Source organism: Chlamydotis macqueenii, chromosome 13 (genome assembly GCF_036417535.1).
Source record: "Chlamydotis macqueenii isolate bChlMac1 chromosome 13, bChlMac1.mat, whole genome shotgun sequence".
NCBI classification, from domain to species: domain Eukaryota; kingdom Metazoa; phylum Chordata; class Aves; order Otidiformes; family Otididae; genus Chlamydotis; species Chlamydotis macqueenii.
The window spans coordinates 22,081,905-22,098,445 of NC_141568.1; the positions used below are offsets into that span (position 1 = coordinate 22,081,905).

Sequence of the window (16,541 nt, forward strand, 5' to 3'; positions counted from 1 at the left end):
GTGCTCATGACAGCTGGAGCAGTAACAGCCAACTCAAAACTTATCACACAAATGTCTTTGATGGATTTTAGGAGCACAGAGAATTGCCTTTAACTCATATTCCTTCTAGGCAACACAAGAGGAAAAAAGTTGTTACATTTTTCCAGTAGCTAGAATGACAAGGAAAATAGTATTGATGGAGTGAGGGAGTTTGAAAGTTACATTTTTAAAGGAAAGCTGTGGAAAGAATGCTATCCATCAGAAGACACAAACACAGATGTTTGAGTGCGCCAATCAGGCATCTGGAAGAGGACTGGGATGGATGCAAACCTTTGGGCGTGTAGAGCTGTATGAGCAGTCAGCCATTTGAGATAATCAGCCTGTAATTCGTGAAGGCAATCGCTACCCCCTCTCTGCCTAGGTAAGAGGTGTTTCATTAGACCAACTGTAACAGTCGCACCAAGTGGGTAAGCTTTCAAATGTGGGATTAGCGCTCTGTGGCATGAGACGCTTTGTGTTCAGCAGAAGGCAGGCATATACACAGAAAAAGCATCAGCACGCTCTTCCATTGGTGTTCTGAGTATTTGCTAAGAGGATCGATACAGTTAGATTTCTTTAATACTGTAGAAATCTGGAGTTTCAGAAGCTTGTAGATTTCTCTTCTCCCACAAAGTCACAAATGCGAGGCTAGTCATCTGCATAAAATGTCAACTGTTTGCTCTGCAGGGTATCCATCGGTGCGCGTACAACTGAAACGAAAGGAAAAACTGAAATGACCAAGGAAGGAAACTTAAATGATCATAGAGGTAAAAGTCCCAAGGTAGAATCACCATCCTCCACACCAGTAGAAGTGGAAGGAGTCAAACAGCTGCCTGACAAAATAAAACTTCCACCGAGTCCTAAAAATGTCAGTACTGAGCCAAATCAAGAAGTGAAAGGGGACAATAAGCAAAACAAACTTGCACCTCAAACAGGGAAGCAACAGCCATTACTGAGCAAGCCCAAACCAGGTAAAAAGGCTGAAGAGAAATCAGAATTAAAGTGCAAGCCCGTAACCTCACAGAACACCTCTGCAAAGAAGCCTACAGAAGATGTGGGAGTAGAAGTGAAAATCCATCAAGAAACAGCAAAAGCAGAAGAATCCTCAACAGGTACCAGTTCTGAGGGGAGAGAATCCAAGCCCACACCTTCAATGGGAAGTGGAAGTGGTGCCTGGCAACCTACAGGACTGGCACCAGAGAAGACGAAGGCGTTGGAAGCCAGCAAAGAGCTTTCCACGCAGGATGAAATGATCATCGGTAGGTTGCTGGAAGTTACTCTTGGAAACTTTCACATTGAGATTTTTGCGCTACCTGTGCGCGTATGCCCTCTATATGTTATATATACAATATATGCAATAATAGTTGCAGTGCTCAGTAGCCCACTTTTACAGTTCAGGAGCATTTACATAAATGCCATGGGCCCTTTTGATATGTAAACAACAGGTGAATTAGCATTTGTACAAATACTTTTAGTAGTAATTTTCCTTTTGAAGTGCATTTTGGGAAAAAGTTCCTTTAAAATAAAATTGGGTGAAGTATATATGTGACCAGAAGTATGAGTAACCTTGAAAAATATCTGTTTTCTTTAGCATTAAGCACTTATTCCTTAAGATGGAGTATGCAAACCAGGTATACTTTGGCAGCTATGAGTCCAGAGAGCAGCAGATATTTCAGGAAGAGTATCTTACTGTGGTCTCTGTGTTATTTGCCATTGGATCTGTTCTTGGTTACAGCGTGAGCAGCTGATTGCATCTTTTCAGGGAACAATCTCTCCTGGCAGTGCAGATATGTGTGTGTCCGAGAATGTACATACACGTGCATCCTCGCTTGGATCTGGCGTCCTCAGTGGTGGCTGGAGAGGAGCTGAACACATGTAAAATTGCAGCCTGATATCTGCTTGGAATCCCCAATCCCCACACCAGAAGTGGCTTTATGGAAGCTTTACCCTAGAAAAACTTGGCTGTTAAGTGTGTCACGGTTAACTGATTTAGTTTCTCAAGAACTAAATAAACTTAATAGTTGTAGTATCAATGTTTGCAGCTTTAACTTGGACATCGTCTGCAAAAGTCTCGCTGCTAGGAGAAACTTCCTGCTTTTACTAATAACTGTCGTCATTTATCAGTCCTGTGTATTTGTGCTGGTCCTTCCAGCTGCCATATAACAATTAAAAGAAGATCAAGTGTAATTTCTTCAAACTTCCAGATATTTTTTTCAAGCGACCTCTTCTGTTAATGCATGAACTAAGACGTTGATCTTCTAAAGGTGTCCAGTGAGTTTATGGTGTTACAAAAAACAGGGTTGAGATTCAGGAGGTGGGATCCTGCTCTCAGTTCTGGGCCTGTAAAAGGGTGTTAGCTGTAAAAGTCCCTCACTTGAAGTCACAGAAAGATTTTGGGTACTTTTAGCACCTCCCTTCTTACAGCTAGCTGCAAATGCAATAATTGTTTTACTTGCACGCCGCTCTAAAAATAGTGAAGGAATTGCATACTTAATGTTATCCAGATACTTCAGTGCTTGTCTGAATTCCAGTAGAAGAAAAAAGCAGCACGCTTCATGCTGAAGTTCTGGTGTGAGCGTCTGTGTGAGCAGCTGGTCAGCAGCGAGAGGCTGGCTTGGGTGGATGTGTGTGTTGGGCCTCGGCATTTCCCCCTTAGAGGCCCGCAGCCACTGAAATATGGGCTGTGGCAGAGGACGAACCATGTGGACGCATGTCTGGTTTTGGCCCTGCATCAGCAACACCTGAGAAACTGGGTTCATCCTTCCAGTGCCTAAAGGGGGCCTACAGGAAAGACTGGGAGAAACTCTTCAGCAGGGCCTGTTGTGACAGGACGAGGGGTAATGGTTTTAAAATAGAGACAGGTAGATTCAGATTGGATATTAGGAAAAAAATTTTTACACTGAGGGTGGTGGAGCAATGGAACAGGTTGCCCAGAGAGGTGGTGGATGCCCCATCCCTGGAAAAGTTCAAGGCCAGGTTGGCTGAGGCTCTGAGCAACCTGACGTGGTTGGAGATGTCCCTGCTCCCTGCAGGGGGGTTGGACTGGATGGGCTTTGAAGGTCTCTTCCAACCCAAACCATCCTGTGATTCTATGATTCTATCCCTTGAGGAATGGCGATGCTGAAGGTGGGGGCAGCCCAAGAGTGTGGTTTTGTGGAGCTGTGGATACCAGGAGCATAGAAGGCAGCCGAGACATCTTGTTACACTTAGCAAACACAGCAAGGGGATGTGCATGTCCTGTGGATTGAAATCACTGCCATGAGGGAGGTGAAATGGGGTGCAGTGGTGTGTGCAGAAACACCGCAGTGACTGCCCTGTCTCCTCTTTAGATGACAGCCCTTCTCCTCCGGCTCCTTTCGAACATCGCATAGTGAGTGTCAAGCAAACCGAGGTGACAACGTGTTACTCAGTGTGTCGTCACGAAGTGCTGGGAGGGTGAGTATCTCAATGCTGTGCTGCTGTTAGTAGCTAAAGCATGGGGAAGTGCAGTTCGCTGGAGAGCCAGAGCCATTTCCTTCAGACAGCCCCAAGGTGTGCGTGGGCAAGGCATGGACGAGCTCACCACAGCCGCTGTGAGCAGGTTCATCCCTGAGACCTTTGGTGCTGTCACAGGCACTGGGTTCCTTGTACTGGCCTTCTGTTGGATTGTGAGGTGGGTGTGTGTGGGAGGTGTCCCATAGATGGTTAGTTTCTGCCCCAGTTCCATTTTCAGACACCTGACTGTGATCTTGGATGACTGGTTTTTGCATTTGTTGTCACAATCCTGGCCTCAGCTGGTGGTGTGAGAAAAACCCGAACCCTTCGGGCAGACAGATTCAGAGTATCTGAAGTCAGCAAAGCCCATTAGGTCAGGCAGGCAGCTTGCAAAATCTTTTGTCCGTGCTGAACTGCACAGTAAAGAAAACTAAGGGAGAAGTTATAATTATTTTGACCTTATGTTTTGTTTTCACTCATAGGAAGTCTGCAGCTGCTTCAGCCTTTGTACACTTACTTATCTGACACGAAGGCTTGGTTTACAGGCTGATCCAAGTACACACATGGCTTAATGAGTATAAGCTTGGTGATGCAACAGCAGAGAAGATGGTGTTTAGAAACCATCCCAAGGGGCATTAACGTATCTGGGTGACACAGGGGAGTATTTACAACACGCGAGAAACGCAGTCTGTGGATTGACTACAGTTACTGGCCTTGCAGTCACTTAAAAAGTTATGAGATCAGGACAGAAATATCCTTGTAAATATACCCACAAACACACCACTGAAGGACAGCAAGCGGGTACAGTTACAGAGTCAAAAAAGAATACCATCAGGGCATCATACCACAGCGAAATGTAGTAATATGAAGGGGGCATAATATTTTAATGTACGCATTGAACAACTGGCTGGAAAGATAAAACTAATCCTTCGTAAGCTCAGGGAAAAGAGGAGGTTCATGCGGCTGGCCACCTGATTCTGTTCGCTTTGTACTGTACTATTTTTAATCACGGATAAGAATAGTCGTATGAGAAGTTTCTGCAGTGAGCTGTGTTGAGCCAGCTTCCCATCTTTTGTTTGGTATCAACAGGGGGCGTTTTGGGCAAGTTCACAAGTGCACGGAAGTCTCCACCGGTCTCAGCCTGGCAGCCAAAATCATAAAAGTGAAAGGAGCAAAAGAAAGGGTAACTATGTTTTTGTGAACCCAAGTGAGCACACTCTAAACCTGGCTTTACCGCAGGCGCTTTAACGCTGCTTCCCTCAGTCAGCCCCTAAGAGGCCACGTGGTGTTGGGTGGTAGGAAATACCGTGAAATCTGTCTTAGAAAGTAGCAGCTTGGACTTCATGTGGCTGTTTGGCATCTCCCATGTTTGTGATTAAATCTTCTGTCCCTGTGAGACCTGTGGTGTGGCTGTTACTGGGTTTTACAAATAATTATATTTGAATATATTGGGATTTAAGGAGCATATTTTGCTCATTTTTTGTTAATTTGTTATTTTTTCAGGAGGAAGTAAAAAATGAAATCAACGTCATGAACCAATTAAATCATGTGAATCTGATCCAGCTTTATGATGCTTTTGAAGCCAAAAATAATATCACTCTGATCATGGAATAGTAAGTTTAAATGAGCTCAGGAATTATCAGATGTTAAGGTTTTCTCACGTCACAAAGGAAATAGGGAATGATAATTCTGAGGTGTGAAGAAGACTGGTGTGGTTTCCCAGCCTAAGAGAGAGTTGATTTCACTTTCAGAAGTTAAAAAAAAAAAAAAAGTTTTAAAGGTAATTTCTTCAAGTTAAAAATAGTATTTTTGGCAAGATTACAGTTTAAACAAATGTTAAGAAAGGCAGCTATCTTCAAGAGTATGAAATAAATTACAAGACTGTTAACAAACAGAACTTCACTGTGGTTCATTTTCCATTTAAGCCTAACTCACAGGCCCCAACATTGTCCCTAGATACCAAATTCCTTAAAAATGTTGTGGACAAATAAAATCTCATACTAGGGAATGAGTGAAGGTGAGAGACCTCGACAAGAGGAGGAATGAGGTGTTTTAAGTAGAATTAGAAAAGACATGGAGAAGGTAAGAAAATGATTAATTATATGCATGGTCTGCCTCCTTTGAACAATTTTAGGATTAATAGAAATGCCTCCCCATTTGAAGCTAGTAAGTAAGAATTTTGGTCTATATCAAATATAGAATTCACAAAAGAGCAGATGTACACCTGCTGCCTTTTCTGTGTAGTGGCATATTGCTTTACAAAATTTTGTAACTTAAGAAAATGAGTTTCTACTACAGAACTAGTTGTCAATTATGTGGAGGAAAAAAGAATATAAACTGAAATATCAAATATAAATATGGTAAGACATTTAAAATGTGTATATTGAAATTAATACCTGAAGTTTTTACCTTGCAGAGCCTTGTCAGAGCTATATGTCTGATATAATTTTCTCTAAATTGTTGTGCAGAATTAAGTTCAATTGTCAGCGCATGTAAAATAACTTCCAGTTTGAGAAGTTTCATTTAGTAAATCTTATAGGTTGAAGGCTTTTTTTCTCTAATCTATTAAGATGAATGAGTGATACATACTTTGGTATCCTCTGTAGGTTCTCCAGGTCCCCACCAGATCACCAGTTCATGTGGGTTTGGGTTTGACATATATCCCCCCCAAATGTTAGCAACAACTTTTCAATTTTTTAATTTAGATTGACAGTTTCACACTCAGAAATAAGTTGCTTGAAGTCATTGAGACTACTGATATGCTTTATATGGGATGTGTCGTTAGGACCCTTGCTACATTAGAGAGCCTAAGTTCCCAACTTACAAATAAGTTGAGCTAATGAGGAACTTTAGGGTTTTAAATAATTTTCTATGTCACAATTTTAGTCTTGATGGTGGTGAATTATTTGACCGGATCACAGACGAAAACTACAATCTAACTGAGTTGGATGCAATCCTCTTTACCAGACAGATTTGTGAAGGAGTCCACTACTTGCACCAGCATTACATTCTCCACTTAGATCTGAAGGTCAGTAGTTCATAACTCTTTGCTCTTTAGTGATGCTATGGTTTGGACCACCAGAGAGTCTCTAATTACAAGAGTAATTTCTCATTTCATGGACTTACGTCATAAAGGAATAGACTTACTTAATTCAATAGCCACAATGAATAGAGCTCTGGAGATTCTCTGCCCCCCTCCCCCTCCCCCCATGTCTATTTGGTAGCTGGCTTAGAACAGTGAAGTGAATGGGGTTCTGGGCTTTTGCCTCTCTTTACATTAGAAGGTTTTCATTCTGTGTGGAGTTAAACAATGCTCTTTTGTCAGTAACAAAAAAAACACAGCCAACCCCCTCTTTGGCTAGTGTCTTAGCTCAGCTCCGATTGGGACCAAGCTACACAGTCTCTCTCTCACTCCCCCCACCCTCCGAGAGAACAGGGAGAGATGACATAAGGAAAACGGCTCAAGGTTTGAGATAAGGACCGGGAGAGATCCTTAAAGTTACTGTTACGGGCAAAACAGACTCAACTTGGGGAAAGCTATTCATTTATTGCTAAAACCAGCAGGATAATGAGACAGAGAATGAGATAACCTCTCCCACCCCTCCCTCTTCCCGGGCTTAATATTATCTATACTACCTCCCCCCCGAGCAGCACAGGGGGGAAGAGGAAATGGGGGTCACGGTCAGTTCATCACGCGTTGTTTTACGCCGCTGCTTCCTCCTCGGGGGAAGAACTCCTCGCATTCCTCCCCTGCTCCAGCGTGGGGTCCCTCCCACGGGCCACAGTCCTTTGTGAAACTGCTCCGGCGTGGGTCATCTCTTCCACGGGGTGCAGTCCCTCCAGAACGGCTGCCCCAGTGGGGCCTCCACGGGCCACAGCCTCCTTCAGGCCTCCACCTGCTCCGGCGTGGGGTCCTCCCTGGGCTGCAGGGGGATCTCTGCTCCTCCGTGGGCCCCCCGGGCTGCAGGGGCACAGCCGGCCTTACCATGGCCATCACCACGGGCTGCAGGGGAATTCTGCCCAGGAGCCGCATTACTGCTCCCCCTCCTTCTGCACTGCCCTTGGTGTCTGCAGCTGTTTCTCTCACCAGAAATCCTTCACAACAGGCTGGCAGACGCCTCTCAGGGTCTCTCCACATCTCATTCACATCTCATCTCCTCTCCACTTCTCTCAGCCAGGCCGGGCCAGGCCGGGCCTAGTCACCACCTGGTAGGAGGCCAGAGAGTGAGAGGCGCCAGGCCCACAAGGCTCGTGCCTCCCCCTCTCTGTCCCCGCTCAGCTTCTTCACATCTTTTTTTTTTCTGTTTTCCCCTTCTTAAATACGTTATCGCAGAGGTGTTATCAGGGAACATTCTGCTACCAATTGGCTCGGCCTTGGCCAGCAGCCGGTCCGCCCTAGGCCCGGCCAAGTCCACTGAACAAAGGGGAAACAACTTCCAGCAGTTTCCTACAGAAGCTGCCACCGCAGCCCCCCCTCACTGAACAAAACCAGCACAGCTAGAAATGCCTGCACCCCCCTACCCCCTTGTAATAGTGTTCAAATACCTATTCAATCTCCTTCCTGTTGTTAGTACATTTTCCTGCCTGAAACTGAACTGCAGTAAAATTACAATGTTTTGTAGTGGCCCCTTAACAACTGTTCTTTTCCAGAAAAAAACCACGGATCTTTCTTTTTCTGTTTGTTTATATAGCGCCTTACACAGATAGTAGACCCGACTTGCCTGTCCATAGTTCTGCAGTTATAATAATTTTGGACACCATTATCTTCCCTGTCCCCACCTTGAAAAATATTCACATTGGAAAAAAACCCCAACCAAACAGATTTTTGCCTTTATGGGCAAACCAAAGGATGCATTTGACATGTTTCTTGTGACTTTTTACAGAGTTACTTTTAGACTTAATGAGTAAATCCGGTGGGTAAGCCTCAACCATTGGACTGACTCTACAGTTTTCCACAGGGAGGCCTCTCCGTTTCAAAATCTGTCATCTGTGGTGAAATAATAGGAATATTGTTACACATGAACAGTTAAACTTCCTACAGAAGTTAAACTTCTTTGTAGGAACTTCTTTCACTAACTCGGTATGGCATTCAAATCCTTCTCTCTCATGATAAAAATAGAAGGAAAAGTATTATACTAAAAATTATGGTTAAAATCTCTGAGATTTTTATACTCTTCTGCTAGATCTCTCTCTCAAACAGTCATATGTTTAACTCAAAATACCCTCTTCTCTTTTTGTAGCCTGAAAACATATTATGTGTAAATCACACGGGAAACCAGATTAAAATTATTGATTTTGGATTAGCAAGGAGGTAAGAGGTTCAGTTACAAATTTATTTTAAAAAACAAAATCACAACCCTCTGACGTATTTTTGGTGGTTCTTGGGTTTTTTAATGTGTTTTGTTGGCTCTAAAGTAATTCTGCTGTGTTGAATGAGCTAAGTGGTATGCTACTGCAGGCATGAGTTTTCTGCTCTGTGCATTAATGATCTAATTACTTTTTCCAAATAACATTTCTGTTGGATAAAGCTATATTGCTGTTCTAATTATCTCAAAAATTTTCCCCATGTAGAGCTTTTACTGTAGGGACTTTCAAGGCTCTCAGACTTCTTGACTGCTGGCTGTTATTGTGCAGGTTCAAGTTGTGGCAACTATCTGCTAAACTCTTAACATAGATAAGCTAATTGAAGAGGGAAAAAAAAACCAAAAACCAAACAACAAACCCGAACATGTTTGAGCCATCCCACTAAAACAGGAAACCCTCAGAGAAATGCGGACTTTTATCCATTCTTTTACTTTGCTCGCATGGGTTTGTTAAAAAAGCAAGCTGTGGTAGTATGAGTGAATTCCCCTGGAATAAAAAGAAATTACTCCTATTAGTATAATAGTAAAACACCAACATTTCTTGTATTTCTTTTCTAAACCCTTTGTGGTTTTTGTTAAGCCAAAATCTGGTACATATATATATACCTATGGTGCATATGTACCTATGTGTGTATATGTAATTATCAGTCCAAGGACTTTTTTCTTTTAGAAGTATTTCATGAAAATAGAAACACATACATTGAGATTTTATTTTTTTTTTTTTTAAATTGGGAGAGAAAAGATGCAAACTTCTACTAAAGTAATTTTGCAAACAGGTTATTCCAGGAAATAGAAATGTAAAAGGCGTGCTGTAATGGTTCATTCTGTCCATACACTGATGTAACCTCAGCTGCCATCAGTGACAATTATTACTGGTTCAGTTTCATAACCTTTCCCTTTTAAGTGATAAACCAGAATAATTTTCTCCCTATTTGGATCACTGTTTAACTTGCTAATAAGCCCAAATAATCCTCTTTGGAGTCCCACCTTAGCAGTTGTATTGTGCTTGTGTCTGTGACACAGACCTTTATTTACCCTGGGCTGTAGCTGGCTACATCCCACCAAGCAAATCACAGAATCACTGAAGGGTTTGGGTGGAAGGGACTTTTAAAGCCCATCCAGTCCAACCCCCCCTGCCAGGAGCAGGGACATCTCCAACCAGATCAGGTTGCTCAGAGTCCCATCCAACCTGGCCTTTAATGTTTCCAAGGATGGGGCATCAAATGCTCTCCAAATCTGTTTTAATGGAAGCTGCTTTATTTCTTTTATGTTGCACAACATCTGCTGGAAAGCAGCCTGTGAAGCCTGGCAGAGAGTAAACCTGCTGTCACACTGTGAGGGAGGCCTTTGCAGGTTTTATTGGCCTTGGGCTTCCTTCTGGTGTATTCACCTGAAGGCACAGCAAAATTCACCTATTTATTATTATTTTTTTTAAAGACCTTAATGCTGTCCTGATTGCCTGCGTGAGTCTGCTATGCTCGCTCTGCCTTGATTTTTACTGATGTGTGATGTGTTCCCCAGCCTGTCATCAGCAGTGATGTCTGTCTCTTTCCGGTAAAGGTACAAACCTCGTGAGAAACTGAAGGTTAATTTTGGAACTCCAGAGTTCTTGGCTCCTGAAGTGGTGAACTATGACTTTGTTTCCTTCCCAACAGACATGTGGAGCGTAGGCGTCATCACGTATATGTTGTGAGTAACCCTGGGAGAGGCGGTGGTGATGGCACCAAGAGGCTCTGCAGGAGTGCTCCAGTGGCGGGTGCCCGCAGAGCAAGAATGCAGCAGCCACTGAGCCCATCTGGCTGTGACTCCTGGTTCATTCTGTTCAAAAAGCCAGCCTTTTGTGCAAAGGCACCTTGCTGTGCTTAAAAGTCTCTAAACAACAAATAATCCTTTTGATAAAGATGTAAATGTTCTTCTCCCTTACCACCTTATTTAGCAAGGAGCAGGTTTGATTTGATTTTCAAATTTGCAATCTGATCATTTGAGTAGCTTGCACTTGTGTGCACCTGCACAGAGGAATTAATGTTGGGTGTTAGGCCATGGGTCTAAAAAGTGTCATGTCACAAACAGGGCTAGAACTTTTCTCTGATATCTGAATCATGGCCATGGACGGCTTGTCTGTCCAAAGTCTCTGCCTTCTGATGAGCTGACTTTGCATCCCAGAATCTTTCATGGATCCTTTCTGTGAACTGGATACATTTCTGGTTTAAATTTGTATGTTAGCCGAAACCCAACTGAATGAAGTAATAAACAACTCAAGCAATAAATCTGGGCTTCGAGACTGACGGAAACAAGTATGCCATTGTTCAGATTTCAGTTTTAATTCAAGCCAAATACGGATGCGGGCCTTGATTTTGGAAAGCTCTTGAGTCCCCCTAGCTTTCCTAACTGGGAAAGCACTGAAGTATGTACCTAGATCCCCGCTGAATTAATTTCTTTGGGGATCTAGTAACAGTGCTCCCTGAGTGAACTGCTAGAGTAATACTAACATTACAATGCTTTATTGCTCCAAACTGTTGGCTTATCCTGGCAGGGATGAAGAAGTGGAACTCCCCATAGCTGAGTCTTTCCCTTCCATAGCTAACAACAAACAATTACAAACCAGAGCATTCATAGAAGGAAAAAGGGATACCTTGTTGGCATCACAGAGACGTGGTGGGACGACTCCTACGACTGGAGCATCAGCATGGAGGGGCATAGGCTTTTTAAACAGGACAGGAAGGGGAGACGAGGAGGGAGTGTCACTCTCTACGTCAGCAACCGGCTGGAGTGTGTGGAGCTCCGCCTGGGGATGGAGGAGGAGCTGACAGAGAGCTTATGGGTCAAGATTAGAGGACGGGGACGGACAGGGGACATTACGGTGGGGGTCTGTTACAGGCCACCTGTAACGAAGCACTCTATAGCCAGATAGGAGCAGCCTCACGGTCACGGGCCCTGGTCCTCATGGGGGACTTCAACCACCCTGACATCTGTTGGAGAGACAACACGGCAGGGCACAGGCAGTCCAGAAGGTTCCTAGAATGCGTGGATGACAACTTCCTCCTGCAGGCGATAGAGGAGCCGACAAGGAGGGGTGCCATGCTCGACCTTGTGCTCACCAACAGGGAGGGGCTGGTGGGGGATGTGAAACTGAAGGGCAGCCTTGGCTGCAGCGACCACAACACGGTGGAGTTCAAGATCCACGGGGCAGCGAGGAAACTACATGGCAAGCTCTCTGCCCTAGACTTCAGGAAGGCGGACTTCGGCCTTTTCAGGGACCTGATGGGCAAAGTGCCATGGGAGGCAGCCCTGGAGGGAAGAGGGGCCCAGGAAAGTTGGTCCACATTCAAGGAGCACCTCCTCCAAGCTCAGCAGAGGTGCATCCCAACGAAGAACAAGTCGGGCAAAAAGGCCAGGAGGCCCCCGTGGATGAGCAAGGAGCTCCTGGACCAATTGAAAGTGAAAAGGAAGGCCTACAGAGGGTGGAAGCAGAGACAGGTAGCCTGGGAGGACTACAAAGAGGGCATGCGAATGGCTAGGGATCAGGTGAGGAAGGATAAAGACCTGACAGAATTGAACCTGGCCAGGGATATAAAAAAGCAAGAAAAGTTTCTATAGGTACGTAGGGGACAAAAGAAAGTCCAAGGAGAATGTAGGCCCCCTCCAGAAGGAAACTGGTGTCCTGGTTACCCGGGACATGGAGAAGGCTGAGGTACTCAATGACTTTGTTGCCTCAGTCTTCACCGATAAGGGCTCTTGTCCCGCCACCCAAGCTGTGGAAGGCACAAGCAGGGACTGCGAGGATGAAGAACCACTCACTGTGCTGGAAGAGCAGGTTCGGGATCATCGGAGGAACTTAAAGGTGCACAAGTCCATGGGACCTGATGAGATCTGCGGTCCTGAGGGAACTGGCGGATGAAGTTGCCAAGCCACTGTCTATCGTATTTGAGAAATCGTGGCGGTCTGGTGAGGTCCTGGATGACTGGAAGAGAGGGAACGCAACCCCCATTTTTAAAAAGGGGAACGAGGAGGACTGGGGCAACTACAGGCCGGTCAGCCTCAGCTCTGTGCCTGGCAAGGTCATGGAGCAGATTCTCCTGGAAACCATGCTAAGGCACATGGAGAGCAAGGAGGTGGTTGGTGACAGCCAACATGGCTTCACCAAGGGCAGATCGTGCCTGACCAATTTGGTGGCCTTCTATGACGGGGTTACAGCATCAGTGGACAAGGGACGAGCAACTGATGTCATCTACCTGGACTTGTGCAAGGCACTTGACACTGTCCCGCACAACATCCTTCTCTCTAAACTGGAGAGACATGGGTTTGATGGACGGACCACTCGGTGGATAGGGAGTTGGCTGGATGGCCGCACTCAGAGAGTGGTGGTCAACGGCTCAATGTCCATGTGGAGACCGGTCACGAGTGGCGTTCCTCAGGGGTCTGTGTTGGGCCTGGCCCTGTTCAACATCTTTGTTGGTGACATGGACAGTGGGATAGAGTGCACCCTCAGCAAGTTTGCCGATGACACCAAGCTGTGTGGTGCCATTGACACGCTGGAGGGGAGGGATGCCATCAGAGGGACCTTGACAGGCTGGAGAGGTGGGCCCGTGCAGCCTCATGAAGTTCAAGCAGGCCAAGTGCAAGGTCCTGCACGTGGGTCATGGCAATCCCAGGCACAAATAGAGGCTGGGCGGGGAATGGATTGAGAGCAGCCCTGAGGAGAGGGACTTGGGAGTGATGGTGGATGAGAAGCTCAACATGAGCCGGCAGCGCGCCCTTGCGGCCCAGAAGGCCAGCCGCATCCTGGGCTGCATCAAGAGAAGCGTAGCCAGCAGGTCGAGGGAGGGGATTCTCCCCCTCTACTCTGCCCTGGTGAGACCCCACCTGCAGCGCTGTGTCCAGCTCTGGAGCCCCCAACATCAGAAGGACATGGACCAGTTGGAGCAGGTCCAGAGGAGGCCATGAAGATGATGAGAGGGTTGGAGCAGCTCTGCTGTGAGGCCAGGCTGAGAGAGTTGGGGCTGTTCAGCCTGGAGAAGAGGAGACTCCAGGGAGACCTTAGAGCGGCCTTCCAGTGCCTAAAGGGGGCTACAAGAAAGATGGGGAGAGGCTGGTATAATAGGACGAGGTGTAATGGTTTTAAAATAGAGAGAGGTAGATTCAGATTGGATATTAGGAAAAAATTTTTTACAATGCGAGTTGTAGAGCACTGGCCCAGGTTGCCCAGAGAGGTGGTGGATGCTCCATCCCTGGAAACATTCCAGGCCAGGTTGGCCGGGGCTCTGAGCAACCTGATCTGGTTGGGGATGTCCCTGCTCCTTGCAGGGGGGTTGGACTGGATGACCTTTGAAGGTCCCTTCCAATCCAAACCATTCTATGATTCTATGAAAAATGCAGCTTGCATATAATAACTACTCATCTCCCTCCCATTCTTTTTTTTTTTTTAAGGCTTAGTGGCCTGTCCCCGTTCCTGGGAGAAACTGATGCAGAGACAATGAATTATGTGGTCAATTGCAACTGGGATTTTGATGCAGAAGCATTTGAACAGCTATCGGAGGAAGCAAAAGACTTTATTTCCAGATTACTTGTGAAGGAGAAAAGGTACCTCTTTGTCTGATCGTGAGGACAGTAGCACCTAATGACATTAAATTCCTCCTAGCCAACTGTCTGGATTGCAGCCAACAATGAGAACTTACTACCTTACATTTTTGTATGTTGTATCTGTGCTTGCTGGGCAGTTCCTCAGTGGTTCAGAAGCCCATATTTAAAAGGAAAACATCTGTGTACCTTGACTGCAGAAAGTTGCTTTTCACCTTAGCATCAATACAGGGAGAACAGAGGAAATCTGGAAGGATTTGCTGTGTAGAATCTGTCTTTAGTATTCCTTCTCTGAGCAAAAGCTATTTCTTTTGTTACTTTACATTCTCACAAGCCCTGGCACAAATTGCAAAAATGTCTATTGAATGCCGTGGAGGATAAATGGAAGCTGCTGCTTTGTGCATTGTTCTCTTATAAAGTGCTCTATATGCATTTGGTAGATATTAAGGAACATTTGTGACTTAACTCTGTGTGTAGCTTCTCAGTCTTGGCTCTACTGAAATAAAAAGTGATTGAACATAGGAAATATCAGGAGAGAATGAGGATGGTATTGATGTCAGACGATGGCTATGGGGTTGGGTAAGTAAACAGAGAACTTTTTCTTTTGCTGAGTAGTGACCAAAACCAATCAAAACAGGAAATTATGCATACAGTAAAACAGATTGTGTGTTGGAGGAGAATTCAAAGTAGCGCTTAGAATATTAACAGCTTGCAGATCATTACCTACATCAGACAAATCCATTCAAATACTAATTACATTTTGAGCAACAAGTCATATGGAAAGCTGAGAATAAACTGAGCTCTAGCATACTGCCAGCAGGGACAACAAAGGGGCTTTTTCTCAGGCTGGGATGATGATTTGTTATGTCACTGTAAACTTTGCTTTGGAGTCTTCCAATTTTCTGAGCAGTGGGAACAGGGACTCAGAGGGACACTGTGCAAAGTGCGGTTAGAAGCTGTGAATGAAGTGAATGCGAATGTGAATGTGCGAGAGAAGAGTATTGCCAGCGAGATGCAAAGAGCAACAATCAGTTGGCCCACTTGTTCACGGGGTACATGGACAGCCCGCACTCTCCTACAGACAAGGCACCTTTGCATGCTGGGACAGTAGGTCTGGCCTTGTGCAAGGCCTGTACCTTCCTCCCCGGACTACTGAAATTAGGCATGAGCAGGCAGGAGTCATCTTCATCATCTTCTCAGTGACAGCTCAGACAAAGCTCAGGAGTTAGGCATAGGCTTTTGTTTCGAAAAAAAGCAAGTTAAACTTTTTTTTTTTCCCTCAACACATCTCCCCCAAGATTTCCTCTATTACCACATATTTCCCAAAGCTTTTTGGATAGGCCTTCACATTTGGGCCCATGACTGAATGTCAGGATATAATGTATGCTTAGCTTGATCTGAGTTTAAGGTGAATTGACTGTTGTGCTTTTAAAATATGAGGCACACAATAAGCCTGCACTTAGGACAGACAAATAACATTACAAATATTATTTTTCTGTATGCACTGATTCTCTTAGCAAAGTTCTGCATTCAGGTAACAAAATGATACTAATACTGATTAACCCATACAAAACACACCCAAACCTAAACCCTAAAAAGGCAAAATACAGTATTTAACCACAGCTCAATCAACCAACTGCAGACCCACCAGCACTCACCACTGACACTGGGCAGTGCAGGATGTCATTCAGGTGCTATGAACGGGGATGAGGAGCATCTCAGGAAGCATCTTCACTCGTTTGTTCATTTAAGGCAGTTTCCTTATCAATAATCGAGGAGCACAGGGCACTGAGAAAATGACCCTGTCAGTAGATGGATTTATGTGACAGATTTCCTCTCCCACAGCTGCCGGATGAGTGCAACACAGTGTCTGAAGCACGAGTGGTTAAACAATCTGCCCGCCAAAGCCAAGAAGTCCAAGCTTCGTCTGAAGTCCCAGTTGTTGCTGCAGAGTTACATGGCTCAGAGAAAATGGAAGGTAAATAGACAAAGTCTGGCAAATCTACTTCCAGAGGGAAGATAAGCTCAACACAGGCAGACCCATTCCCTCCTTTTTTGTATGCTGGCTCACTTTTGCCCACAGGCTTCTTTCTTGTAAATGTGAGTTTG

At 45.1% G+C, this 16,541-nt stretch overlaps 1 protein-coding gene across 6 annotated transcripts in view; it reads left to right on the top strand.

Annotated features, from left to right (window-relative positions):
- MYLK3 (myosin light chain kinase 3) overlaps nt 1–16,541 on the top strand; it is a 41,181-nt gene that overhangs the window by 22,303 nt on the left and 2,337 nt on the right. For 5 of the 6 annotated variants that reach the window (XM_086758100.1, XM_086758097.1, XM_086758095.1 and 2 more), the window contains 9 exons: nt 706–1,277; nt 3,348–3,453; nt 4,582–4,675; nt 4,996–5,105; nt 6,379–6,520; nt 8,733–8,803; nt 10,416–10,544; nt 14,283–14,435; nt 16,278–16,410. In XM_086758100.1, coding sequence (XP_086614226.1) covers nt 706–1,277; nt 3,348–3,453; nt 4,582–4,675; nt 4,996–5,105; nt 6,379–6,520; nt 8,733–8,803; nt 10,416–10,544; nt 14,283–14,435; nt 16,278–16,410 — 1,510 coding nt within the window. Of the gene's footprint in view, nt 1–705; nt 1,278–3,347; nt 3,454–4,581; nt 4,676–4,995; nt 5,106–6,378; nt 6,521–8,732; nt 8,804–10,415; nt 10,545–14,282; nt 14,436–16,277; nt 16,411–16,541 lie in introns of those variants that run through there. The other variant, XM_086758099.1, reaches the window with a different exon arrangement.